Source organism: Castor canadensis, chromosome 3, assembly GCF_047511655.1.
Source record: "Castor canadensis chromosome 3, mCasCan1.hap1v2, whole genome shotgun sequence".
Taxonomy (NCBI): domain Eukaryota; kingdom Metazoa; phylum Chordata; class Mammalia; order Rodentia; family Castoridae; genus Castor; species Castor canadensis.
The window spans coordinates 19666402-19693848 of NC_133388.1; the positions used below are offsets into that span (position 1 = coordinate 19666402).

At 34.2% G+C, this 27447-nt stretch overlaps 1 protein-coding gene across 14 annotated transcripts in view; it reads left to right on the forward strand.

Annotated features, from left to right (window-relative positions):
- Nucleotides 1-27447, forward strand: part of Eml5 (EMAP like 5) — a 165784-nt gene that overhangs the window by 29580 nt on the left and 108757 nt on the right. For all 14 annotated transcript variants that reach the window (XR_012446066.1, XR_012446065.1, XR_012446068.1 and 11 more), the window contains 9 exons: nucleotides 1663-1731; nucleotides 4758-4943; nucleotides 7940-8075; nucleotides 9407-9608; nucleotides 12831-12968; nucleotides 18125-18381; nucleotides 20245-20457; nucleotides 26352-26519; nucleotides 27166-27272. Coding sequence is in view for 10 of the 14 variants with exons in the window: in XM_074067361.1 (XP_073923462.1) it covers nucleotides 1663-1731; nucleotides 4758-4943; nucleotides 7940-8075; nucleotides 9407-9608; nucleotides 12831-12968; nucleotides 18125-18381; nucleotides 20245-20457; nucleotides 26352-26519; nucleotides 27166-27272 (1476 nt within the window). In the remaining 4 variants the exon portion in view is untranslated. The remainder of the gene's footprint in view (nucleotides 1-1662; nucleotides 1732-4757; nucleotides 4944-7939; nucleotides 8076-9406; nucleotides 9609-12830; nucleotides 12969-18124; nucleotides 18382-20244; nucleotides 20458-26351; nucleotides 26520-27165; nucleotides 27273-27447) is intronic.

Sequence of the window (27447 nt, forward strand, 5' to 3'; positions counted from 1 at the left end):
TTTACTTTGGAAACTTAAAAAATATTCCTTATTCTAAATTATTTAGTATTAACATAAGGAATAGTTTTAGTGAGATTTTAAATTAAATATTACACTACTATTATAAACATAGAAAAAATGTACTCTTTAAAGATGTTTAATTTTTGTGTGTCAAAATCCTAACTTGATCCAGCATAGAGACATAGTGAATGATTCTATTTTGTAAGAATCTGAGTCTGTAAATAATGTAAATATGAGTTTGTAAATTTTGTGTGTATTTTCACTGTGACAAATATATTTGATTCTTGAAGGATTCTTTTACATCTTCATATACACACAATTTAGATAATTATAAAATGGTACATTTTTTAGACAGCTGTACATTCTGATTTACTTAAGTCAAAGTATTTCACACATTAATACTTTGGATTTGAAAATAGACCAATTATTATTAAAATGATGTCAGTGAAATTTAAGAAGTATTTTTGTGGTTAGTATTAATTGATATGTTTTTCACATAATCTGTTCTATGATGAGTTAATTATTATTTTAAAGATGTATTCTTTATTCATTGTTATTGAAGAATACCACTTTGTAAATTTTTGGAGATAGTAAGCATTTGAGATTAGGTTATCCACGAGTTAAAAGAAATACACTGATGACCACCAGATAGCAGAATAGTTTTTCAGTTTTTTTTTTTACTTACTGTTAATTATGTGTTTCTAATGCATATTTTATTTCATCTGAGTTTTTGCACATTACAAAATGGTTTGTATTTATTTAGAATTTGTAGACTATTAGACATGAACAAAGCCTAGAGACCTCCAAAATTTAAGTACGTATGTTAGTTTTGTTTGACTCAAATAGTAAAAAAACTAAAAAATAAAAATTGCTGTTAAATAAATGTTTGGAACCTTTATGAAAGTAGATCTGTGTGATAGAAAGCTATAACACTATTCCTTGTTTCTGTGTAAGTATTACATGTATGTTCCATTTAGAGCTCTCTTCTGTAAAAACTATGCAGGTACCTGCTTTGTGCCCTAGTTCTGTTGAGCCATTGATACTATTTATGAACCAAATTCTTTTTAAAAATTAAAAACTAACCAAGCATGGTGGGACATGCCTATAATCCCTCCTGCTAGTGCAGGAAGCTTATGAATTTGAGGCCAGCCTGGGCTACAAGGTGATACTTTGCCTCAAAATAAAATAAATAAATAAATAGAGAAGCATTAAACTTTATTTCACTAGTTGCTTCATAAAGTTCATTAAAACTAAGAAATCATTTTTAGAGTCAATCCTTAACTCAACTGCCTGCCTCATCCTTTGAGGCATACTGTTCTTGTTTAGACAGCTGGTCCTCACCCATACTGCCTACCTCATCCCTTGAGGTATAATTTTGCTTTTCAGGTAAGTCACCCTTTACTGTCTTTGGAAGAAAAAAAAAAGTGATTTGTATTCCTTATCATTTTCATATTTACTTTTTTCTTGTAAGATTTGAAATGTGGGATTATGGTTATTTATTGAGACTGCTGTAGTTCTGATAAACAGGGATTTGGATCATTTGATCTTTTGGACAGGACGTTTTGTTTTTTTTTTTTGGTGGGTTTGAAGTCAGGGCCTCGCACTGAACAGGTTCTTAAATGATGCTGGAAATATTTTAACATGAATCTGATTTGTTTGCAGATATTTGATATTTCTTGGGATTTGTACCAGCCAAATAAACTTGTCAGCTGTGGTGTAAAACATATCAAGGTACTAGAAGGGTCTTATTTTTTGCTATTTATTTAGGGTTCAGTTTTTTGCTGTTTAGTACATATCACGCTATTAACACGCTATTATTAATGGGTAGTTTCAGTATTTCTTTTAAAATGTAAACTTTTAAATGTTATGTTCAGTCTGACAAATATTTATTTTGTAGTTATTTTGAGATACTGTAAGGGATATAGGTATGAATAGACAGTGAACTGCTCTTCATAAAGGAATTTAGTGAGGTGGGATTTACTGTGTTCATTGTTTCTTCATGTCTCACTTGCAAAGTAAAATATAAAAAATAGGAAACCAAGTAAGCTAAGAGTTTTTCATTCACACTGCTACCATGGTAGAAACAACATGTTTCTACCAGGTGTCAGGTGCTAGTGGCTTATGCCTGTCATCTTGGCTGCTTGGGAGACTGAGAGATCAGGAGAATCAAGGTTCAAGGTCAGCCTGAGCAAAATGGACTGGAGGGCTGTGGTGGCTCAACTTTGCAAGCATGAAGCCCTGAGTTCAAATCCCAGTCCCACCAAAAAAAAAAAAGAGAGAGAGAAACAAAGTGTATAGAGCTCTGCCACTGGATGAATTATTTTACCTCTTGGAGCTTTTTTTTTTTTTAAACATCTTGAAGCTATGACTGCTCTTACCATCCTCAAAGAGTTGATGATTAAAAAGGCAACTTATGTTCAAATGTTTGTCATAGTGCTCAGCATAGGTTTACTTTCTGAAATCATCATCTTTTCTTCTTTCTACAGTTGCTCTCCTATTTGACTTTAGCCACTGTTGACTTTGCTTATGCAAGCTTTGTTTTATTTTATTATTGTTCATGTTTTAAGCTCATTAAGGTCAGTGAATGATATTCATTATTATGTCTGGGGTTACTTTTAAATCACTGGTATAAATGGTAAATACCCATTTTTCTTCCACTGTCCCACATAACCTGTTCCTGATAACAGTTAATTCCTAGTAAGGATCTGCATTCCAGCATTTGTTCTTATGATATGTTCATCTCCATCCACATTTTCTCCAGTAAGGCTTTTTTTTTTTGTTACTAGAGTTTGAACTTAGAGCCTCAGGCATGGTAGGGAGGTGCTTTACCACTTGACCCAAACCCCTAGCCCTTTTTGTTTTAGTTATTTTTCCAGGTAAGGTCTCACATTTTTTTGCAGTATAGCCTGGACCATGATCTTCCTGCTTAAGTTTCCCTCATAGCACATACCACCACCAGCTTTTTTGTTGAGCTGAGGTCTCCCTGACATTTTGCCCTGGCAGGCCTTGATCTCCACCTCTAGAGTAGCTGGGATTATAGGCATGACACACCTCATCCAGCTTCCAGTGCATCTTCAATTGCTCTGCAATTCTGGTTTTGACATTCTGGTATGATTTGATAGATGGGTAGTATTAAATCTGATTTTTCAACACATTCAATAGCCCATTTTAATAGCTCTTTGCTAGGCTTTAGACACATCATTTTAAGCACTGCAAAAATAGAGATTTTTGTCATGTTTATTTCTGATGAATAAAATATTTGATATAGTACTTGATATATATATATTAAATGCTTAATAAATGATTGGCAAATTACAAATAAAGAGATCTTATTGCTGTTTTCTATTATAAATAAATGATGTTTTTTAAATTCATTTTCTTAAGCTAAACTATATCTTTATTATGAGCCACATTACCTTTCTTTTGGTAGAGGCAGTGAATAGTATTGTTCTTTTTTGCTGACAATACATGTGAGGAAACTTACCATGGTTCCAGAGATGACCTAAAATCACACTGTCCAGTACAATAGCCACTAGTCACATGTAGCCACTTAAATATAAATTAAATTTTAATGAAATTTAAAATTAATGTCTTCAGTTATACTCACATCCACATTTGAAATGCTCAAGAGCCACATGTGTATTGGCTACTGTTCTGGAGCGTGCATATGTGTGTGTGTGTGTATATGTGAAGAGAGTGTTCATGGTCACAGAATTGTCAGGCAGTACTGGTCTAGATTCTAGAACAATTATTCTTAACTCCTTCTGGGCATCAAAAGGATTTGGAAACCTTGACTTAATTTGTCAAAGATTCTGTCTAAATTTACCTCAGTTGAGGGCCCAGGAAATTTTATAATTTCCCTTGTAATTCTAATGTGAAGCCAAGGTTGGGAATCACTGATCTAAAAGAAAATAATAGATTTATATTGGGATTTGAATGGATAGGTATTATAGTATTTACTTCTTTAGGCTTCAGGCTTTAAAATACAAGTATATAATATTAAAAGTTATGCTATTTTAAGTGGTAATTTGCTTATTATAAAGCTGAATTTATTCTCTGAGCTTAATTTCTTTATACAGAACTATTTAGTGATTTATCTCTGCCCTGCCCTATTAAAATTTTTTCTTCAAACTACAAAAATTTATTGGAATACACATAATAGAACAAAAATTCTGGTCATGAAGATTCATGTATGACTCTTTTTCTCCTAAGGTTGAGCAAGTCATTTCAAATGAGTATTGTCTTATTTTTAAGCTTAACAAGCAAATTGTTTAGCTTTGAAAATACCAATGAGAGCTGCATAAGGTCTCTACTCCCCCATTTTTATTGTTTCTATTGGAGATTGAATATTTGATTTGGTTCTTTTTCTGTTAGTGTATGATGCTTTGTCTTCATTTTTGTTGCTAACTCATTCTCAGCTTCTTTTTTTTCTACTTGAAGTACACCACCAAATTCATTTCCAACATTTTAACCTATGGTTCCTGTAGACTTTTTTTTTTTTAAACATAGCATATTTTAAAAATAGTCTAGTTCAGCTTCCTTATTCTTACAAATAAGGATTGAAACCAGTGACTTATCTGCTATAATACAGCTTTTGACAGCATTAGGATGAGGATATGAACATTAAATGCTATTGTATCATAAGGCGATTACTTAGGTAATTTCTAGTCTGCTGCTCTAAAATAGCATTGAAGTATTGGAAATGTTTTATTTTATAAGCATTCTTTGGTGATTTGGTTATACTCTCTACCCTTTAGTTCTGGAGTTTGTGTGGAAATGCTCTGACCCCAAAACGAGGTGTATTTGGTAAAACCGGTGACCTTCAGACAATATTGTGCCTAGCTTGTGCTAGAGATGAATTAACGTATTCTGGTGCACTCAGTGGGGATATATATGTTTGGAAAGGAATCAATCTTATACGAACAATACAAGGAGCCCATACTGTGAGTATAATTATTTTAAACATTTTTAAATATTAGCTACTTAACCTTCTTAGATAGTGTATAATATAGTGTGCTCTTTCTAATCAGTTTCTTCAAAAATACCGTTAAAAAAACTGAATTAATTTGTTTGCTTCTAAGATTTCAATTAAGAAACATTATGTACTTAGACTTGTAGATATTTAGTAAATTAGTATAATTAGCATCTTGTTACAACCATTGCTGTAGTTGTATCTTTCTTAGTGTTGAAGAAAAGCTTGTTGACTTCAACCTTAAAATATTCTAGATTAACTTCAGTGAAATAAAGTTGGTACTCTTAAGAGTAACTTATCAGTGGGTAATTGGTATCATGTCTAGAGAAAAAATAACATTCATTAAATTTTTGTCATGCAATTTCCATATAAATAAGTTACCAAATCAGAAAAATCTGTTACTAAAACAGTGTTTTTTTAATTTGAGCTTTTTAGCATTGGGTCCCTTCTTACAAAGTGAAGGGAGGTAAATAACACAGAGCTGCCTTGTTGTTAGCAGTAAAATCTTCAATAGAATATTCTTGAATACATTAAGAAACACTTATAAAAGACTTGCTCTAAGCAAAATGCCTGAAGACCAAAAATACCAGACTTTTTTTCCACAAAAAATTTGGCAATTTCCATTCCATTAGTATATAAAAAATACTGGTTTCCTTTTAGTATTCATCAGCACAGAATGTGACCAGTCTTGTAAATTTTTGCTTATCTTCTGGATGAAAAAATGGTAACTTCTTGTTTGAATTTTGTTTTTTATTTATTTGTGAAATTTCATGTATTTGACCACTTAACCTTTACTATTGATTGTCTTTTCTTAATCATTTGCTCTTTTTGTTTGCTTGTTTGATTGATGAATTGTTTTTCTTTTTTTTTTCTTTTATTCATATGTGCATACAATGTTTGGGTCATTTCTCCAACCTTCCACCCGTGCCCTCCCTTACCTACCCCACCCTTTCCCTCTCCCCCACTACCCCCTCGCTACCAGGCAGAAACTATTTTGCCCTTATCTCTAATTTTGTTGAAGAGAGAGTATAAGCAATAATAGGAAGGAACAAGGGTTTTTGCTAGTTGAGATAAGGATAGCTATACAGGGAGTTGACTCGCATTGATTTCCTGTGCATGTGTGTTACCTTCTAAGTTAATTCTTCTCGAACTAACCTTTTCTCTAGGTCCTGGTCCCCTTCTCCTATTGGCCTCTGTCACTTTAAAGTATCTGCATTAGTTTCTCTGCATTGAGGGCAACAAATGCTACCTAGTTTTTTGGGTGTCTTACCTATCCTCATACCTCCCTTGTGTGCTCTCGCTTTATCATGTGATCAAAGTCCAATCCCCTTGTTGTGTTTACCCTTGATCTAATATCCGCATATGAGGGAGAACATACAGTTTTTGGTCTTTTGGGACAGGCTAACCTCCCTCAGAATGATGTCCTCCAGTTCCATCCATTTACTTGCGAATGATAAGATTTCATTCTTTTTCATGGCTACATAAAATTCCATTGTGTATAAATACCACATTTTCTTAATCCATTCATTGATAGTGGGGCATCTTGGCTGTTTCCATAACTTGGCTATTGCAAATAGGGCTGCAATAAACATGGGTGTGCAGGTGCCTCTGGAGTAACCTGAGTCACATTCTTTTGGGTATATCCCCAAGAGTGATATTGCTGGATCATATGGTAGATCTATGTTTAGATTTTTAAGAAGCCTCCAAATTTTTTTCCAGAGTGGTTGTACTAGTTTACATTCCCACCAGCAGTGTAAGAGGGTTCCTTTTTTCCCCACATCCTCACCAACATCTGTTGGTTAGTGGTGTTGCAAATGATGGCTATTCTAACAGTGGTGAGGTGGAATCTTAGTGTGGTTTTAATTTGCATTTCCTTTATGGCCAGAGATGGTGAGCCTTTTTTCATGTGTTTTTTGGCCATTTGAATTTCTTCTTTTGAGAAAGTTCTGTTTAGCTCCACTTGCCCTTTTCTTTATTGGTTCATTAAGTTTGGGAGAATTTAGTTCTTTGAGTTCCCTGTATATTCTGGTTATCAGTCCTTTGTCTGGTAAAGGACTCCCACTCTGTGGGTGGTTTCTTCAGTTTAGAGACCATTTCTTTTGTTGAGCAGAAGCTTTTTAGTTTTATGAAGTCCCATTTATCTGTGCTATCTCTTAGTTGCTGGGTTGCTGGGGTTCCATTGAGAAAGTCCTTGCCTATACCTATTAATTCCAGAGTATTTCCTACTCTTTCCTGTACCAACTTTAGAGTTTGGGGTCTGATATTAAGATCCTTGATCCATTTTGAGTTAATATTGGTATAGGGTGATAAACATGGATCTAGTTTCAGTTTTTTGCAGACTGCTAACCAGTTTTCCCAGCAGCTTTTGTTGTTGTTTTTCTTTTTTGGTGGTGCTGGGGGGTCAAACCCAGTGCCTTTTCCCTAGTAGGCAAGCATGCCACCACGGAGTTACACTTCTATTCCTCATTTTTTCTTTTCTTTATTCACTTGGATATTAGGAATATTTACCTTTTGACTCATACACATTGAAAGTATTTCCCTAATCTGTTTGTCTTTGTTTATGATATTTTTCCTCATATGAAAAGAATTTTTAATCTCCTTTGTGATTTGTGGGTGATCTACCATGCATAGAAAGGTCTTATAGCTCAAAGTCACTTAAAGTGTTGTTCTGATTGTTTCTAATATTTTTCTTTTACGTTTAGAATTTTGTCCTTTATAATTCATTTGTATAATAAAAGCATAAGATTTAACTTTATTTTCTTTTGTGTTAATGTTCATATCATTAATACCATCTAATTACATACTAGGTTGCTAATGGATATATTTCTAGAGTCTCCTTTGTGTTTTCTGATATACTTGTTTATTACTATATGTCATACAAAAACATTACTAAATGGGTTTCTGCTTTTATACCATAGATGTTCTTAAGAATCTTGTATTGTTAAATTATTTTGTTTCTTCATCTAGGCAGGAATTTTTAGCATGAATGCTTGTGAAGAAGGCTTTGCTACTGGTGGCAGGGATGGCTGTATCCGTCTTTGGGATTTAACTTTTAAACCAATTACTGTGATTGATCTTAGGGAAACAGACCAGGGATACAAAGGTAATAAAACAAATGCCCTATTACCAGGCAAACTCTAAATAAACTAAGCATTGTCTTTTTCAGTAAACATATATGTTTTATAAATATAAACAAGACTTTCACTTACTTCTTCACACTGTATTTATTTAATTGAAATTGCTTATAGAGCTTGGGTTCATTATTATGACAGATTCTTTTGTTTAATGGTTATTACAGTGAAACCAATGAGAAATGTGATAGGCACTTACTTTGGTAATCTTGGGGTTTGAAAATATTTTTCTATTAGAATGCTAAGTATAACTGCTTATCAAGTAAAATGTTGTAAATAAAGTATGCTGGAGATTGGCAAACTTTTGCAAAGAATGGTTTAAATGTGCTTTTTCCTCATCAGAAATTATTTACTTTTCCTTCATCAAAATTTGTGAGCAAATGGGAGATTTTTTTTCCTTTGAGTACTTAAAAAATTAATGTGATAAAATAGGATCTTTTGCTATAAAACTTAACATATTAGTTGCTAATGTGACATTGTATTACAAGACTAAGGTTAAAAGTTAGGTAGGCCTGTGTTTAAATCATATTTTAGTCACTTGTGACTTTAAGGTTGTTATTTAGCCTCATCTGTAAATTGAGGATAGTAAGAATAATATCTCATAGTGTTAGTGAGTTAATATGTGAAACATTTAGAAGAATGACCAGTGCATAAAATCCTTTGAATGTTAACTTTTACTCTATTTTCATTAGTTTTCCTGAACATGGTTATATTTTGAAGCTTACAAAATAATTTGATGTTTTTTTGCACAAGAATATTGTGATGTATGCAGCCTTTTTATATTGGCTGTATTGTACAGAAGAAAAAACTGGGAAAAAGTTTTCCTAAGATTGCAAAAGGAATTGTGGAGTATGCAGAAAAGTAAACATAAAATTTTCTCTTATTCAGTCTGTTTATGAGGTAGATTGACAAAATGAAACCTAGCAAGTGAAAAGATTGTTACAAAAGAAAAGTAGAATTCTATCTAGGTATTTTCTGAGTTATTGAATGGTACAAACCTTAAGTGCTTTAAGACTTTGGCTAAAGAAGTAGTCAGATACTGGAATTGTCTAACAAGGTAGAAAGGATAACAGTGTATGTCTTGATGGGTGAGTAGAAATTCGGTACATAAAAAAAGGAATATCATTCCATATAGAAAACAATATGGACAATTGAAGGAACTAAAGTGTGGATCAAGGACTTGCTTATTTGTTCTCTCAAACATCCAGAGTATATAAAAGGTACAAAAATTAATTTTCAATTAAGAAGACTGGCATAATATTGATATTAAACATGATATTGATCTAAATACACTTTTTACTAGGTTTGTCTGTGAGGAGTGTTTGTTGGCGAGGTGACCACATTTTAGTTGGAACACAAGACAGTGAAATTTTTGAAATTGTGGTACATGAAAGAAACAAACCTTTCCTAATTATGCAAGGGCATTGTGAAGGTGAACTTTGGGCACTGGCTATTCATCCTACTAAACCTTTGGCCGTGACTGGAAGTGATGATCGTTCAGTCAGGTAAGAAAACTATAAAGTAATTGCATAGGCTAAAAGTTTTCCTTAGATATACTTACAGAAAACTTTAAAAAATACTTAGATTTAAATTTTATATCATATAGTATACCAAATGAACTTAATAGGTACTTAAAAATTAATGAATTAACAATTAAAAAGATTGGCTCATGTTGTACAGTGCCTGCCTAGCAAACATGAGGCCTTGAGTTCAAACCCACTACCATCAAAAAAAAAAAAAGATTTTAACATGGATGCAGTGGCTCATCCTTGTAATTCTAGCTACCTGGGAGTCCGAAATAGAATAGCAGTTTAAGGCCAACCCAGGCAAAAATAGTTAGCGAGATCCTATCTCAAAAGAACAAGCTGAGCATAGTGGTACAGGCCTGTAATACCAGCTACTTGGGAGACATAGGTAGGAAGATTGCAGTCCGAGCTTGGTTTGGGCAGAAAAGCTTGAGACCCTATCAGAAAACTAGCAAAAAGCCATTTCTTAGGCTTACAGTCAGAAATTCAGCAATTTAGCAAATGTTCCAAGTGACTATAGTGTTATTTTAAACTTCAAGAACTATTTATTGGTATGAGTTGAGTTTTTTACAGTTTGTCATTTATCTTTTTTCTCCATTTTATCTGTAAATGGTTCAGTTTACAATACTCACAATACTATTATTATTCAACAGTCCTTTAATATAATAAAATATTAGGATACAAATAAGGTTCACATCATACAACCATAGATATGTCTCTTAATTCTCTTTGATTCTACAGCTTCTTCCCTTTTACCGAGGTTCTTTCCTAGGTAGTGATGAGTACCTCTCCTCTGTTTGATAGTGTGAGAATGGCTGTCTCCTTTTTTTATATTAGTAGCCATTGGCAGTTATTGTCTAGATCAGTGTTTCTCAACCTTTTTTTAATTGTCATTTTCCCAGTGAGACTTCTCTGATTATTTTTCATAATCTTGCCCTTTGTGGAATTTTAGTATCACAGACAACTGTCTCTTTTTTTATTTTGTGTTTTTTTAAAATGTTTAACATAATGAGATTTTGGGGTTGGAACTCATGTCTAAACACAAAATTAATTTATGTTTCATGTACATGTTATACACGTAGCCTGAAGTTATTTTATACAGTATTTTTTACAGCAACTGCATTTTGACTATGATCCATCATAGGTGTATTGGTGCTTAAAAAGTTGGATTCTGGAACATTTCAGATATAAAATTTTTGGACTAGGGATGTTCAATCTGTATATTCTTCCAGTACAGTAGTGATTTTTTTTTAATGTTTAACTACTAATCTCTATAAAGTTTTCTTTACTATGAGGAGTGAAATAGAGATCCAGCTGAATATTTCCATGTAATTATTAATGTATTTTTACAGTATGCTAATCAGCAATGCCATTTACTGTCATCATGCAAAGCTATTTTATGGGGATGGGAGATGTCATAGCTCTGTGTCTATAAGGAATCTTGCTGTGGAGGCTGCCTTTTAGCATCTGCTTTGCTAAAAATGCCTTATAGAACCCTCCCAATGAAAACAATTGAAAATGCTGATTAAAATGTAAATCATCCTGAAAGCTCCAAAGTACTGGCAAGAGAATAAGGACTATCCAGCCAATTTATAAAACAAAATGGTAATTTAGGAGCATATGGGCCAAAGCCACTTTTACCCTCAGGGCATTATTCCCTTGGGAAAACTTTAGGTTTGTTCATGGCTTTCTTTTGGGCACAGAGTACAGAAAGACATGACTTGGGGCCCACCAAATGACAGTAGTCCAACATATGTTGCCAGAACTACAGACTGAGTGCCAAAAAAAATTTGTAGTAATTTGTATGGTAATAGAGATTTTACTTTAAGCTTCACCTAGAAGTGCTATATTATTGTCTAATTTTATGTTGCCTTTATTAAGAGACAGTACCAAGTATGCATAAAAAGCTTATTTCCCAAGTTTTTCAGTATTAATAATATGCTTGAGAATAGCCCTTCTGAAATTCAGTTTTGGCTTGAGATTTAAAAAAAAAAAATCACAATAAAGCTTTACTGTTACTAGGGACCTTGATGAAGGACTTGACTCTGGGGGTCCCAACAAATCAGATTCAGCCACCCCCCACATTGAGAGTCTCATTAACACATAGAGAAAGAGACTATTGTGAGGAAAGAAATGAATTCATTCTTGGTTTGGACAAACCTGGGACGATAGCTAGTCTAGAAGTCTGTCTAACCTACTAATAACAACTTAAAAATAAGGGGAGAACAAAAGCAAGAACCAAAAGGTGTGCATGTGTGAGATTCGAGGTATGCCTGGGGAAAATCTTTTCGAGGTCCCATCTCAAACAGTAGCTGGGTATGGTGGTGTGTACCTGTCATCCCAGCTACACAGGGAAGCAGAGAAAGGAGTATTGTGGTCCATTCCAGCCCAGGCATTTTGGTTATCTCAAAAATAACCAAAGCAGAAAGAGCTGTGGGAGTAGCTCAAGTGGTAGAGTACCTACCTGCCTACCAAGTGTGAGGCCCTGAGTTCAAACCCCTAGTACCACCCCCACGTCCCCCCCCCCCAAAAAAAAAAATCTACCTGGTTTTGAAGTTCTTTTTCTAGTTTCCTGGAGTAGATGCTTATTTATTACATTATAGTTTTTGTTTTATAATTTATGCAGTTAAAGTTCTTAAATGCTCTCTCTTAAATACTATTTCAGCTATCTTCTAAAAGTTTTGATGTGAAGATACTTCCTTGTAACTTATTTTTAAATGATAACTAATTTTCATTAATGTTTTTATCTTTGTCTTTTAGGTTATTTTGATTATACTTAATTCTTTTCAAACAATGAGTCTTTTCTAGTTATATTTTTGTTGATTTCTAGTATTGTCTGGAACAGAAACTGAATATGAATATTTTTATGTTACATTTAAATTGAAATAATTATATGTAAAATGTAAGGGTATATATAGATAGATATCTCTCCTTTGGTCATGATAGAGATCATCTACCTAAAATAAATGATTAGATGGAATTAACATCATTGTATTGTTTTAAAAACAAAAAATTCTATTAACTTCTTTCATTTTAACCATGAACAATATTCATAGGTAGAAATTCCTTGTCACAAAGCAGACAATTAAAATAACTAAATTTATCTTAAAATAAGATTATTTTAACCAAAATATACTCATAGAGTATCATTTTGAATAGTATACACTGGTTAACTATTCTTTTTTAAATTAAATGTCACAGGATTTGGAGCCTAGTAGATCATGCATTAATAGCAAGGTGCAATATGGAAGAACCAATCCGTTGTGCAGCTATAAATGTAGATGGAATCCATCTTGCCCTTGGGATGAAGGATGGATCATTCACTGTACTTAGAGTAAGGTATGGTATTAGGGTAGAAGTAATAAATTTCTGTTTAATGTGGTAGAATATGTAATGTTCATTGTATTCACCTATTTATCCTTTTCTTTCCCTCTTCCTATTAATATCTATGTTTCAGATATTACTTTTGTTACATGTAGTATGTATTTATGAAAATAGCTTTGTCAGAAAATTAAACTCAAAAGCTTTGGTAAAAGCTTTGGTTTGAGAGGTTAAGAATGTTTAGTTGATTTGGTTAAAATGTTGAGCTATAAATTTGGGTCATGATTCTTAGTAGAATCGATTTTCAGTAATGATCCCCTGCCATTGAACAACATTGAGGCTATGAAATACGGGCAAATGGGTTTTTTGTTGTTGTCATTGTTATTTGAGTCTTTACACTTTGAAAGAAATGTCACCATCTCGTCTTTTTATTTGGGTAATGAGAAAAGTTTGAAGAATTGTTAAAGTGGTTAACATTGTATGTTGGGTTACAAGTAGATGAATTCAATGTGCGTTCTATGTAGCTGTGTTCACAAGCATAAATATTTATGAAATCTCTCTTCTGTAGCTCAATGATCTACCCAGTTGCCCAATCCAGAACCATTAATTCATTTCTCTCTTTGCCTCCCTTATTCAGGAAATTAATCTCTCTTTTCCAGTCTCACCATTGTATTCTTGTGTAGGCTTTTGTTCTCACCTAACTTGGATGGTGGAATAGGCTTTTAGCTGGCCTCTTTACCTTTTGTTTTGCTTCCCACAAGATCTTGTTTCCACTGGACAGTGATAGTGATTCTTTTTAATTGGGTTTTTTCCCATTTATTTATTTATTTATTTATTTTAAGGTACTGGGACATGAACTCAGGGCCTCACCCTTACTAGACAGATGCTGTACCACTTGAGCCACCCCAGCATCCCAGTGATTCCTTTTAAAACATTTGTTTTCATCCTTCCTTTTTGCAAACTTCGAGAAAGGCTTTACTGTCCTTAGGACAAACTTCATAATCCTTAAGCTGATATGCAATGCCTATCTCTCCAGTCTGTTTTCTTCATACTTCAGTCTCTTCCATCCATCCAAAACTTACTTCTTCAGGTACATCATTTTCTCTTATGCCCTGAGCTCCTGTAAATTCCGACTCCTCTTTCTCAATAGATTTTTACAATGAAATATACTATTTTTCTTTTAACTAATTTTTATTGTAGCAAAATGTACATAATGTAAAATTTATTTTCAACCAGTCTTAAGTGTGCAGTTCAGTGGCTTTAAGTACACATTGTTTTGCTACTGTCACCACCATCTATCTCCATAACTTTTCATCTTTCTATATGGATTCAACTTGATATGACAGCAGCCATCCTGAGTCAGAACTGCCATGATTGCCCTAGAGTAACCCTAGTTGGTTTTTCCTGAATAGTTTCCTAGCATACTATAAATAGCATATGGAGCTTTACTACTAGACTGCGGCACTAAGACTGTGCCTGACTCTGATATTAGCTCAAGATAAATCAGGTACATTTCTGGTGTGGATGAAGTCACTTTTTTTTTTTGTTTTCTTTTTGGTGGTACTGAGGTTTGAACTTGGGCCTTGTGTTTGCTAGGCAAGTGCTGTACCACTTGAGCCCTTTTTTTTTTTTTTTTTGCACTAGTTACTTTTTCAGTAGGGTCTCATGTATTTTACCAGGGGATAGCCTCTGAGCACGATCTACCTACTCAGACCTATGCCATCATGCCCAGCTTATTGATTGAGTTAGGGTCTTGCTAACTTTTTGCCCAGGTTGCCCTTGAACCACAGTCCTCCCACTATTTGTTGGGATTACAGGTATGCACCTCCACCTGTGGTTTCTTGAAGTCATTTTGTCCTAACCAATATACATGTCCCTCTCCAGATTGCAGGGATACACTTGGTTTTTGCACTGCCCAGGACCTTGCTTCTGTCAGCAAGTCCTCCAAAGAATTGCATTCTAAGCTGCAATTCTAGGTCTGTCTGCCTCTTTCTTAAGTCTCATTGCTCCTTGGGGATCTGTTCTCATGCACTCATACTAGATTTTTCCTAAACATTTCCAAACTGAAATTCTCTGTTAAAATAATAATTCTTCAGTTTCCCACAAGCTTCATCCAGAATATTTTTCATCCAGAATTTTTTAATTAATGAGTTTTCATTTAATAGTCTTCTTTCCTTACATTTGTCAGAGAATCTTCTTTATAAGGGAGAGTAGTCAGCATTCATAATGTTGTCGTAGTAACAATATACTAAAACCTAGTCAACCAATGAGAATCTCTTTATCACTATTATTTTATACTGTATGTTGGTAGGTAAGGGGTGTGGTGATGGAAAACTGAGGACTTAGAGGAGCAGTTAAGTCTCCAAAATAAGAATACTGTAAAACAAAACAAAACAATTCTGAAGAATTTTCCAGAAGCATTTTAATAAAGGTTTGTGAAGATCATAATATCTTTAATAAAGGAAGCATAAGAATTAAAAGTTACCAAATAGTACGTTAAATATTTAAGGCACTCCAGAAGCAGAAGAAGGAGGCTCTAGAGTTCAAGCATAACCTGGGCGAGGTTGAGGCCAGCCCAAACATAGTGAGACCCTATCTCAAAAACGAAAAATATTGCTCCATGTAGATATAGATGGATGGATGAGTAGATAAAGAGAAATAAGATGCACAGATTTAATTGTAACTTAAGGGAAGGCGTCACTGGGAAAGGTAACTATATGAGTCTATACTTAGCAAGAAGACCTTGTGAGTTATAGGCTCTTAAGACGAAAGTGATGTTGACCAACAAATTTTTTAAGTACAAAAGCTTTAAATATTACAGTTTTCATTTATCTTGGGATTCTTTTTTATTTTTATTTCTAATGCTACATTGGTTAGGGTAATTACTAGCAATTATTAATATGTCTCCAGCTACCCAGTGGCTCACATACAACTAAAGATTAATTCTTGCTCAGGTAGCAGTCTGAAGGCAACGAGTGGCTTTCCTTTTCCAGGGAACTCAAAGGCCCAGGCTCCTTTCATTTTGTTGTAGATTATCAAACCCAAGGATTGTCATCACAGATACCTACGTCTAGCCAGCAGGAAGTGCAAAGAAGTTTGGAGGGGATATGGCTGCTTCTTAAAAAAGCATGGCATGGAAATGGCTCACATTATTTCCCCTCACACTTCTTTGGTGAGGCACTTGGCTATACTAACTACAAAGGAGCCTGTGAAATACAATCTAGGAAGATGGAGAAATGAACTTTTGGTGAATTGCTAGTATTCTGTTTTTGCTTCATTTGTTTTGGTCCATTTTTTGCAGCTGAGGAACCTGATTTTCATCTCTTTATATAATTAACACCATGGTAAAAATCCAAATTCCTTGGCAAGATGAGAGATCCTTCACGGATTTCTTAGTTTATCTCTTGAACCTCATTGTTTTCTGCTTTGCTCATTTACATCCACATTATATTATTCACTGTTCTTCAAGTGTGCCATACACTTGGGTGCTTCTGTGCCTTGGCTCATGCTGTATCTTCTTCCTGAATAACTTTCTTTCTCGTAGTGTTGACTAACTATTCAGGTTTTATGCTCAAATTTCACTCTTCCTTGGTTCCTTCCTGTCTTTAGCCTTAACTCTTCTTTCAGTATTTCTTATAGTTTCACACATTTCTTTGGAGCAGTTACTACATTTGATCATAATTATTTTATATCCATCTCTCACACAAGGTAAGGTCAAGTTTGAATCACTAATGCTAGGGCAAACTAAGTATTAAGTGTTATTGAAAGGAATTTGAGTTTAATTACTGTAAATTGTCCATTTAGAAACTTAAACTGTGAAATACAGTTCTGTTTCTGAAATCATATACTTGGAGTATTTCTGACAAGTTACAAAATTTATGTGGAAAAGAGTCCCTGGCATTGCTTAGAACTAGGATTTCTCACTTCCTGTTATGTAACCCTTCTTGCCCTGCATCCCTTATTTCTATCCACCTGCCAGTTCCACTTTGGAAACTTAGTAGTGTTAAACTGTTTATCCATTTTTATAGTTGTTACAAATACTTGTGTTATTTTGGAAAATCATTTATAAGGTATCCTTGAAAAGCAGCTTTACTTCACTGGTTGGTATGGTCCCTAAGGGAAGAATTTGTGTTCTGTAAAGAAAAGGTCAAGCCTGGTGTGGTGGCGCATGACTGTAATCCCAGCACTGGGGAGACTGAGGCCAGCCTGGGTTACATAGTTCAAAGCCAGGCTGAGACCCTGTCTCAAAAAAAAAAAAAAAGGTCAGAGAAGTTGAAATAAGCTATGTAAAGATACACATTCAAACATATTGCTGAAATAATATGTTCTTTCATATTTCCATTGTATATTGAATGTAATTTTGTACATTTGGCTCATTTTAAAAATTATTTGAAAATTATAGTGTTTATCATTAAGAATTTGGGGGGTGGGGACAGTACTAAAGCTTGCACTCAGGGCCTCCCACTTGCTAGACAGGTGCTGTACCTTGTTGAGCCACACCCCCAGCCCTCTTTCACTTTGGTTATTTTTCAGAGAGGATCTTAGATTTTTGCCTGTGGTATGCCTCAGACTATAGTCCTTTTATCTATGCCTCTTGTGTAGCTGGGATCACAGGTGTGCCCCACCACACCTAGTTTATTGATTGAAATGGGGTCTCCCTAACTTTTTCTCCAGGCTGATGTTAAACCTTTATCCTTCTGATCTCTACCTCCTGGGTACTTGGAATTACAGGCATGAGCCACTGTGTCTGGCAAAAAATTTTTCATTTGCAAAGAATTTTTATCATAGAAATCTCTGACTTTGTTTCCTTTATTTTCTGATTCCAGAAATTTAGTAGTGATCTCTGAAGTACTTAAAAATAATTAATAAACTGAAATTCAGTCTTTTTTCTTTACTTTTTTATTTTTTTGGCAGTGATGAGGATTAAACCCAGGGTCTCACAAATGCTAGGCAAGCATTTTACCACTGAATTCTACTCCCACCCAGTTTGTTTTCTTTTCTTCTGGCATATATTGTCACAATGTATTTCTGTTCAGCAGAAATATAACTAATATTACTTGTTTACATTTATTTTATAGTTTATAAGTACTTGATGCAGCCTCATAGCTATTTTAGACACATTTTAAAACAATTCTGTTGTGATATTTGGTCATATGGTCTCATTTTTTTAACAGAGATATGACAGAAGTTGTACATATTAAAGATAGGAAGGAAGCAATTCATGAGTTAAAATATTCACCAGATGGAACTTACCTTGCTGTTGGCTGCAATGACAGCTTGGTTGATATATATGGAGTTGCTCAGCGTTATAAAAAAGTTGGCGAATGCGTTGGATCACTTAGTTTCATTACTCATCTGGACTGGTCCTCAGATAGTAGATATTTACAGACTAATGATGGACATGGGAAACGGCTTTTTTATAGGATGCCAGGTAAAGTTTTCTATAAAATCGCATATAGTTTATAGAGTTTTAGTGCCTATACAATATTTTTAAAGTTTATTTGAAGCAAAATGTAAGCTACATTTGATTATAGGAAATCAAAGATAATCTGAGCTGGTATTTCAGGTATTGTGGTCTTTTCCATTATATTGTAATCCTTTTGAAGTTCTTCCCCCTCTACCCAAGATTATTGAGGTATAATTGGCATATAATGGTTATATATATTTAGGTATGATGCTTTCATTATCCATGCATTTATACATTGTGAAATGATTTCCACAGTTAAGATAATTAACCAATCCATCATCGCACATAGTTACTACTTTTGTGTGTGTGGTGTAAACTTTTTTTTTTTTTTTTTTGAGATAGGGTCTCGCTATGTATCCCAGGCTGGCCTAGAACTCGGTCTACCTGCCTTTGCCTCCCAAGTGTACCACCATGCTTGGCAGGTACAAACATTTAAATTCTCTGTTAGCAAATTTCAAGTATACCATATGGCAATACAGTGTTATTAATGCTAGTCAACATTGGCTATTCAGAATTCATCTTTCTTAGTGAGATTTGTACCCTTTAACCAACATCTCACCATCTCTCCCAACTCCTGGAAACCACCATTCTAAATCCTTTCTTTCTTCATTAAAATTCCTTTCCTTGGAGAATCTAAGACAGACTTACATTATATTAAATTCCATACCATGTGAGTAGTGTATGGAAAGCCCCACTGTATATTAGAGAGTAAAAATGTCATTAGTGGGTGGAACTGAGTAAGTGTAATTGCTACAAGCATAATCATAAATTATTTAGTTTTTTGTGGTTGCTTCAGATAAACTTTGCAAACATTAATAGTATAGCTAACAAACTAAATTTGAAGAAGAGTTCTTATCAAAGATTTAAAAAGGAGAATAAAATCAATCATTAAATATTGCTTCTTGCTGGGTGCTGGTGGCTCATGCTTGTAATCCTAGCTATTTGGGAGACTGTGATCAGGAGGGTCGAGGTTCAAGGCCAGCCTGGACAAATAGTTTTGAGAGATCCCATCTCCAAAATAACCAGAGCAAAACGGACTGGAGGTGTGGCTCAGGTGCTGGTGCCTCAAAGTCCTGAGTTCAAATCCCTGTCACACACACAAACTATATATATATATATATATATATATATATATATATAACTATATATATATATATATATATATTTATATACGTACACACTATACATATAAACATATATACATAATACATATATTTATATCATGTGTGTATATATGTTGTCTTTGTACTTTAATATGCTTAGTGAATTAGTCACTGTTTTCTAAAAACTTACTTAGTAAGACTAATCCCATAACTAAATTAATGCATCTCCCCAAAAGCTTTCATTAATAATCTATGTGTAATGAAGATTGAGTTCTAAAGTCTCCTTACCTAATGCAGATTCATTTTGTTCTCCACGTATCCTTCTATTTTGGTCTTTTTTTCCCTCAATTATATATCTTCAGTTTCTTCTTTAATTCCTGGTTTACGCCTTCTCGTCACTTTTACCTTTAATTATAATTTACCCTATCATGACTAATCTGTATTGTGCTTCTAATAAAGTACAGTTTTAAATTCCACATGGGTGAAACTACTAAGATGATAAACATTCAGATCTTTGCCTCTGAATCAGTATAATTATATTAGTGACTTTTAAAAAAATTCTTGCAGTTTTGTTTTCTCTTTACCCAAACTTACCTACCTATTCATGTGTTCTCTGAGGTGAGAAATTATTTAAAATTTGATATTACAATGTTTTCAGCATATTTTTATGTAATAAAAATTAAAGGAAATAACTTCTTAACTGAAGACTCTGGTTTATTTTTAGGAGGAAAAGAAGTAACAAGTAAAGAAGAAATAAAAGGTGTTCATTGGGCTTCCTGGACATGTGTTTCAGGCCTTGAAGTAAACGGAATTTGGCCCAAGTATTCAGATATCAATGACATAAATTCGGTAGATGGAAATTATATTGGCCAAGTTTTAGTTACAGCTGATGACTGTGGAGTTGTAAAATTATTCCGATATCCATGTTTAAGAAAAGGTACCTTTTTCTTTGTCAATAGTTTAAGTAACTTCTCTTTTACAAAAGACTTTTATGTTCCTTTTTTTTTTTTTTGTGGTGCTGGGTTTGAACTCAGGGCCTTACACTTGCTATCACTTGAGCTACTCTGCCAGCCTGACTTTTATGTTCTTTCAGAAAATTAGACTAGATAGATAAGATTTCATGTTTTTAAAAATTTGTACTGATTTGTAAAGGATTTTACTTTGTTAATTCAAACCTCTGTCATATTATTTTTGGTCATGAAATTTTTATTAGAAACTTATTTTTGAATTCATATATTATAGTGAATGAACTGGGACTTTCTTTTTAATGAAATATTTTCCTCCCCACTTCCTGAATTGCTTCATGTAGTCAAACTGCAGTGATGGTTTGTACTTTTCTTATGGCTTATTACCTACAGTCATCTAACTTGCTGAACTTAAGTCTTTTGGGAGATACTTTTCTTAGGTCTTTTCCCTAGGGAATGCTAAGGAAATAGTCTTTTGTACAAACATAAAGTTTGGAATCCATTGATTTTTTTGGTTGATCTTCATAAGTGTGTTTTGGTTAGAATCTTAGCGTATATTGTTTTGGCATTTGTTTATTTTCAGTAGCATGTTAAAAATAGAGGGCTTTATTATTGGTTACTTTGTATATATTTTACTTTTCCATATCACTTCTTTACTTCTCTTCTGAAATGGTGATGCTAAACTAACCATTCTGTTCATAGACCTGGGTTTTTATAAATGAAATGCCATTTTAGTGGTCATTCATTTATTCCATGCCTTGTTTCATAAGGTATTTATATCAGTTTATAATAGCAAGTCCATGAATACTAAATTAATTATATAAACAGAATCAGTACAAGAGTAAATATAAACAGAAGTACCAAATTAAAACCAGTTGAAGAAAATGGCAGAGGCCAAACATTAAATTTGATTCTGGGCTTCCTAGAAAACTAAAATAAAATAAAGCAGGGCATAAAATAATCCTCATTGTAGATTTTTTTTTCTTTTATTATTCATATGTGCATACAAGGCTCGGGTCATTTCACCCCCCTGCCCCCACCCCCTCCCTTACCACCCACTCCGCCCCCTCCCTCTCCCTCCCACCCCTCAATACCCAGCAGAAACTATTTTGCCCTTATTTCTAATTTTGTTGTAGAGAGAGTATAAGCAATAATAGGAAGGAACAAGGGTTTTTGCTGGTTGAGATAAGGATAGCTATACAGAGCATTGACTCACATTGATTTCCTGTGCGTGGGTGTTACCTTCTAGGTTAATTCTTTTTGATCTAACCTTAAAAGCAACTGAGGCCAATAGGAAAAGGGGAACAGGAACTAGAGAAAAGGTTAGATCATTGTAGATTTTTTTAAAAATGCTCAAAATGCTGAGGGAAATCAAAGTTTCTTCTAAGAGCTAAGTATGTTAATAAAGAGTATTAAATCTCTAGCAATTAAATGACCCTGTTTCTAGAGTTCTACCAGATAGCCAGGACATGAGAGGTACCAGGCATGACAGATTTCAAGATACTTTCCTGGTTCAAAAACAGGATCTTTAGAGTCAGACATGGTGGCTATAAAGTGAGAGCTTGCCTCAAAAAAAAAAAAAAAAGGAAAGAATGTAGAGCTTCAGTAAGAATTATGATCTTACCACCCGAGACATTGATTCTGTTTATTATTTCACATACTGACCTCAGCAAAACAAAAACACCTTAATTTTCTGAGTTTTCTGGTCAAATGAGTGGAATGTATTGACAGTTTATCTTTTGCAAAAAAGAAGACAGTATTATAATTTTCTTAATTTATAAGATGAAATGTGTGTTAGTCATCTGAATTGCTGTATGATTATTTTACCAAAGTGTAAGGAAATTATTTTTGTCTTAAGGTGAGTCATTGCTTTAAGAATATAAATTACTATTTTCTTTTTAAGAAATATAAATATTTTTGTATTATAAACTTTTTCTTTTTGTTGGATATTTATTAGTAATTTATCTTATGGTAAGGATGGCTGTTATTTGAAGTCACTTGTAGGTCAACTTGAAACTGCTTAGGTAAATGCAAGAAAAAATATGATGTAACTATTGCATATTTACAGGATTAGTAGAAGTGTTTGGACATTTTATGCTTAACATCTTTACATACTTACATGCTTAAAAGTTTAGCAATATTACTAGAATAATTATATTTCACTTAGATTATTAACTTTTACTATCAGTCCAATTTAAAATTAGGAAAAGGATATATCTGCTGTATTAATATATTTATTAATATATAGTTCTTTAATTCTCCCCACGTAATTCTTTTTTTGTTTAGTTTTGTTTTGTTTTGCTGGTGGGACTGGGGTTTGAACTCAGGGCTTTCAAGTGCTCTACTGCTTAAGCCACACTTCCAGTCCATTTTGCTCTGGTTATTTTTGGAGACAGGGTCTTATGAACTATTTGCCTGGGCTGGCCTCAAATCGCAAGCCTCCTGATTTCAGCCTTACAAGTAGCTAGGATTACAGGTATGAGCCACTGGCACCTGGCTGTAAATAATTCTTAATATAGTCCCTTTTGTCTAGAAATAACTGGTTATGCCAGGCGCCAGTGGCTCACGTCTATAGTACTAGCTAGCTACTCAGGAGGCAGAGATCAGGAAGATTGTGGATTGAAGCCAGACTGGGCAAATAGTATAAGACGACCCTATCTTGAAAAATACCCATCACAAAAAAAGGCTGGCGGAGTGGCTCAAGGTGAAGACTGAATTCAAGCCCCAGTACTGCAAAAAAAAAAAAAAAAAAAGAAAGGAAAAGAAATAACTGGTTACACAAATTGTACAACTTTCTAATTGAGCTGAATTGATTTTTATAGGGGGATTGGTCTTTGAAAAGCTTGGAAGGGACTTACAGGATTCTTTATTCCTCTCTTGGAACTCTCACTGGTGTAGTCAATTAGAGTAGATGCTTAGATGCTCTTTAGTTTGTCCTGATATAACAAAATTAATACATATGAGAAGTTGGAGTTTCATTTGCTGGAATTTCTGCTTTTACCTTTAAGACCCTCTAATGCCCAGGAATGAATACTTAAGGCCCCCATCAATGCAAGTAGTAGCCAAAGCCCTATTGACTGACAGATAATGCGTTCCTATATAAGAGGGACAGAACTGAGTCCTACGTAATAGGACTTTGCAGGGCTGAACTGTGACAAGTAACCCATCTTGATAATTATTGATTTCTATTGTTACATTAAAAACAGATTCCTAGAATAGCAGCATTACTATTAAAAAGCAGTAAAATATAATTTTAGATTAGTTTTTATCATTTTTTTATTCTTTGATTAAGATGGTGATCCCTCTAAATTCATGCTGAAGATGAAATTTTTCTCCAGATTTTCATTCATGGGGCTTTGGCATCCTGATATATAGGTCTTCTTAATATAAAACTTTTAAAACAATATCAAAATAAAGTGAAGCATTATTGTATCCAGTGTACTTTACCTGAGATAGTTATATATTGTCACATACCAGCAGCAGGATAGAGAGAATGTATTCTAAAACTTAAAATTACAAAAACAGTTCCTGTTTTTTTTGTGGTACTGGGGCTTGAACTCAGGGCCTAAACCTTGATCCACTCCACCTGCCCTTTTTGTTGATGGGTTTTTTCAAGATAGGGTCTCACAAACTATTTGCCTGAGCTGGCTTCAAACCCCATTCCTCCTTATCTCTGCCACCTGAGTAGCTAGGATTATAGGCGTGAGCCTCTTGGCACCCAGCTTCATGGTTTGTTTGTTTTTTTTAATTAGCTGTAAAATTAAACAATTCCTTTACAATTGGGTGAAACTGGGTGTATACCACCTTAGCCAAATGATATAATTTAGCATTTCTAGTGACAGAACTGACTGAACCCCTGAAATGATTTATCCAAAAGAATACATTACTTATGCCAAAAACACATTACCCAAGTCTAAATATCAGACAAACTCAAATTAAAGGATATTCTACAGAATATCTAGATTGAAATTCCTATAAAGGACATTATTGGAAAACTGGACGTATTTGATTTTGATTACATCGATTGATGTATTATATTGGTTGATTTTTTTTTATGTTGAACCAAGCTTGCATTTCTGGCAAAATCACATTTGGTTATGTTGTATAATCATTTTTAGATGTTGCTGGATTTTGTTATTTTCTTGGTGACTTAAGTTTTTAAAAGGTTCTTTGACTGATTGAGGTAGAATAGTGTGGGTTAAGTTAGATTAGACTAGTCCTATGAATTTTACTTAAGACCAAAGACCTGAAGCGAAAACATTCAACTATCTTAACATTAGAAAATTAATCCTCAGGCTTTTCTCAGAGCATTAAGATAATGTCTCACAGTTACTGGTTTTTGTTTAAATAAATAGCTTTTATTGCTCTGAGTATGGTTTTTGTTTGCTTATTTGTTTGTTTTGTTTGTTTTTTCCCACGACCTCCATTTAAATTTTGACCCCGTATCTCCCTAAGCTGCACAGGCTAACCTTAAACTTACGATCTTTCTGCCATAGCTTCCCAAATAGCTGGGATTCAGATGTGTACACCATGTCAAGCTACTTCACAGTTTTTGTGGTTCCTACCAAATTACTTTGGGAAATCAGTAGAGGAAATATTTGTGTCCCTTGGTGTCAGTTCATTTGATCATTCAATCAATTTTTTTTGTTCATTTATTCACATGTGCATACATTGTTTGGGTCATTTCTCCACCCTGCCTCCCTCCCCCACTCCTCCCCGCTCCCCTACTCTTCCTCCCCTCGCCTCTTCAGTTCCAGGCAGGTCCCGTTCTGCCCTGTGACTGATTTTGTTGAAGAAAAGACATAAGCATAATAAGAAAGACAAAGCATTTTTGCTAGTTAAGGATAGCTGTACAGAAAGATTCCTGCTATTGCTCTCATGTACCCATGTGTTACGACCCATGTTGATTCAACTCTAACTGATCTTTACATTGGTTCCTGATCCCCTGCTAGTGATAACCTGTCGTTTTAAGGTTTCTGTATTAGTTCCTCTGGAGTGGGGACATCAAACGCGTTCATGTTTTGGGTTTTCTACCTATTCCTATATCTCCCTTATGTATTCTCCCCTTTTCTTGTGATCCAAGTCCAACTGCAATTGCTGCAGTTGCCCTAGATCTAAAGTCCACATATGAGGGAGAACATATGATTTTTGTTCTTCTGAGCCTGGCTGACGTCACTCAGAATGATGTTCTCCAGTTCCATCCATTTACTTGCAAATGATAAGATTTAATTTTTCTTCATGGCTGAGTAAAATTCCATTGTGTACAAGTACCACATTTTCTTGATCCACTCATCAGTAGTGGGGGGGCATCTTGGTTGTTTCCATAACTTGGCTACTGTGAATAGTGCTGCAATAAACATGGGTGTGCAGGTGCCTCTGGAGTAACCTGTGTTGCATTCCTTTGGGTATATCCTCAAGAGTGGGATTGCTGGATCATATGGCAGGTCTATGTTTAGATTTTTAAGAAGTCTCCAAATTTTTTTCCAGAGTGGTTGTACTAGCTTGCATTCCCATCAGCAGTGTATGAGGGTTCCTTTTTCCCCACATCCTCGCCAACACCTGTTGTTAGTGGTGTTGCTAATGATGGCTATTCTAACAGGGGTGAGGTGGAATCTTAGTGTGGTTTTAATTTGCATTTCGTTTATGGCTAGAGATGGTGAGCATTTTTTCATGTGTTTTTTGGCCATTTGAATTTCTTTTGAAAAAGTTCTGTTTAGTTCAGTTGCCCATACAATCAATTTTTGAATCAAAATTTTTTTCCACTTTATCATAATTAAGATAGTGGAAAGATATGCAACAGTTTGTGTGTAAGAATTGTTTAATTGGTATTTTTGTTTACCAATTTAAAGACGTATTTTTGTTTTAGGGGCCAAGTTTAGAAAATATATTGGCCATTCAGCTCATGTAACTAATGTCAGATGGTCACATGATTATCAGTGGGTCATTTCTATTGGTGGAGCAGATCACTCTGTCTTTCAGTGGAAATTTATTCCTGACAGAAAACTAAAAGATGCTCTTCACATACCACCCCAAGGTGAGTAGTATGCACCACCTAAACAACTTAATCATCGAACAATGCCTCAGTAACTCCAAAATACAATTTTACTATTGAAGTATAGTCTAGCTTCATAAGTTAACAATATAGTTTATTTTTAGCAGAAATTTTCAATTAAATATTAGGTCTATAGGTTTGAAGTCAGACTTCACAGTGAATGGAATACAAAGTACTTTTGGTTACATTTTAAGGTATCAAACAGTAAGAAACAGTTCCATTACCAAAACAATGTATCTTCTGGGAAATGCATATCTAGGTTTCATATCTGCTTTTTAAAAAAAATTAATGTCAGCTTATCTATCGTGTGTAGTAATTTTTAGCTATTTTTCATGTTAATTATAGGTTATATTCACTTATATTTGCACAGACATTTAAATTTGATATAATAATCATTGGGGAGCCAGTGAAGGCATTTAAACAAGCTATTGAGTTTGTAGTGAGTGGAGAGGAAGATAATCTGTAGTACAGTTACTGACATCTGTGTCACTTGAGTAGGTAATTTCATTTGATTGTTTTATGGCTTGTCTCCATGTCAATTGACTTAGTCAGCTCTTAATTTTACATTGCTGTTTTGAAAACGAATCTTCTTTGAACAAATGACATTAGCTTTTTTTTTTAATTACAGAAAGTTTGGCTGAGTCTAACAGTGATGAATCAGATTCAGATCTTTCTGATGTTCCAGAACTGGATTCTGAGATTGAACAAGAGACACAGCTCACCTACCGTCGGCAGGTAATTTTCTATTATCACATGATTTTTCCCTGAAAAGTCCAGCAGCTTCTTTCTCTTTCTCTCTGCTACTTATCCAGTGCTGATTTTTGTGGCTTTAGTTTCCCAAGTAATGTAGGACCATTTCAGTTTCACCCTTCACCGCCCACTCCCGTTGAGTGTTAAAACACAATTTATG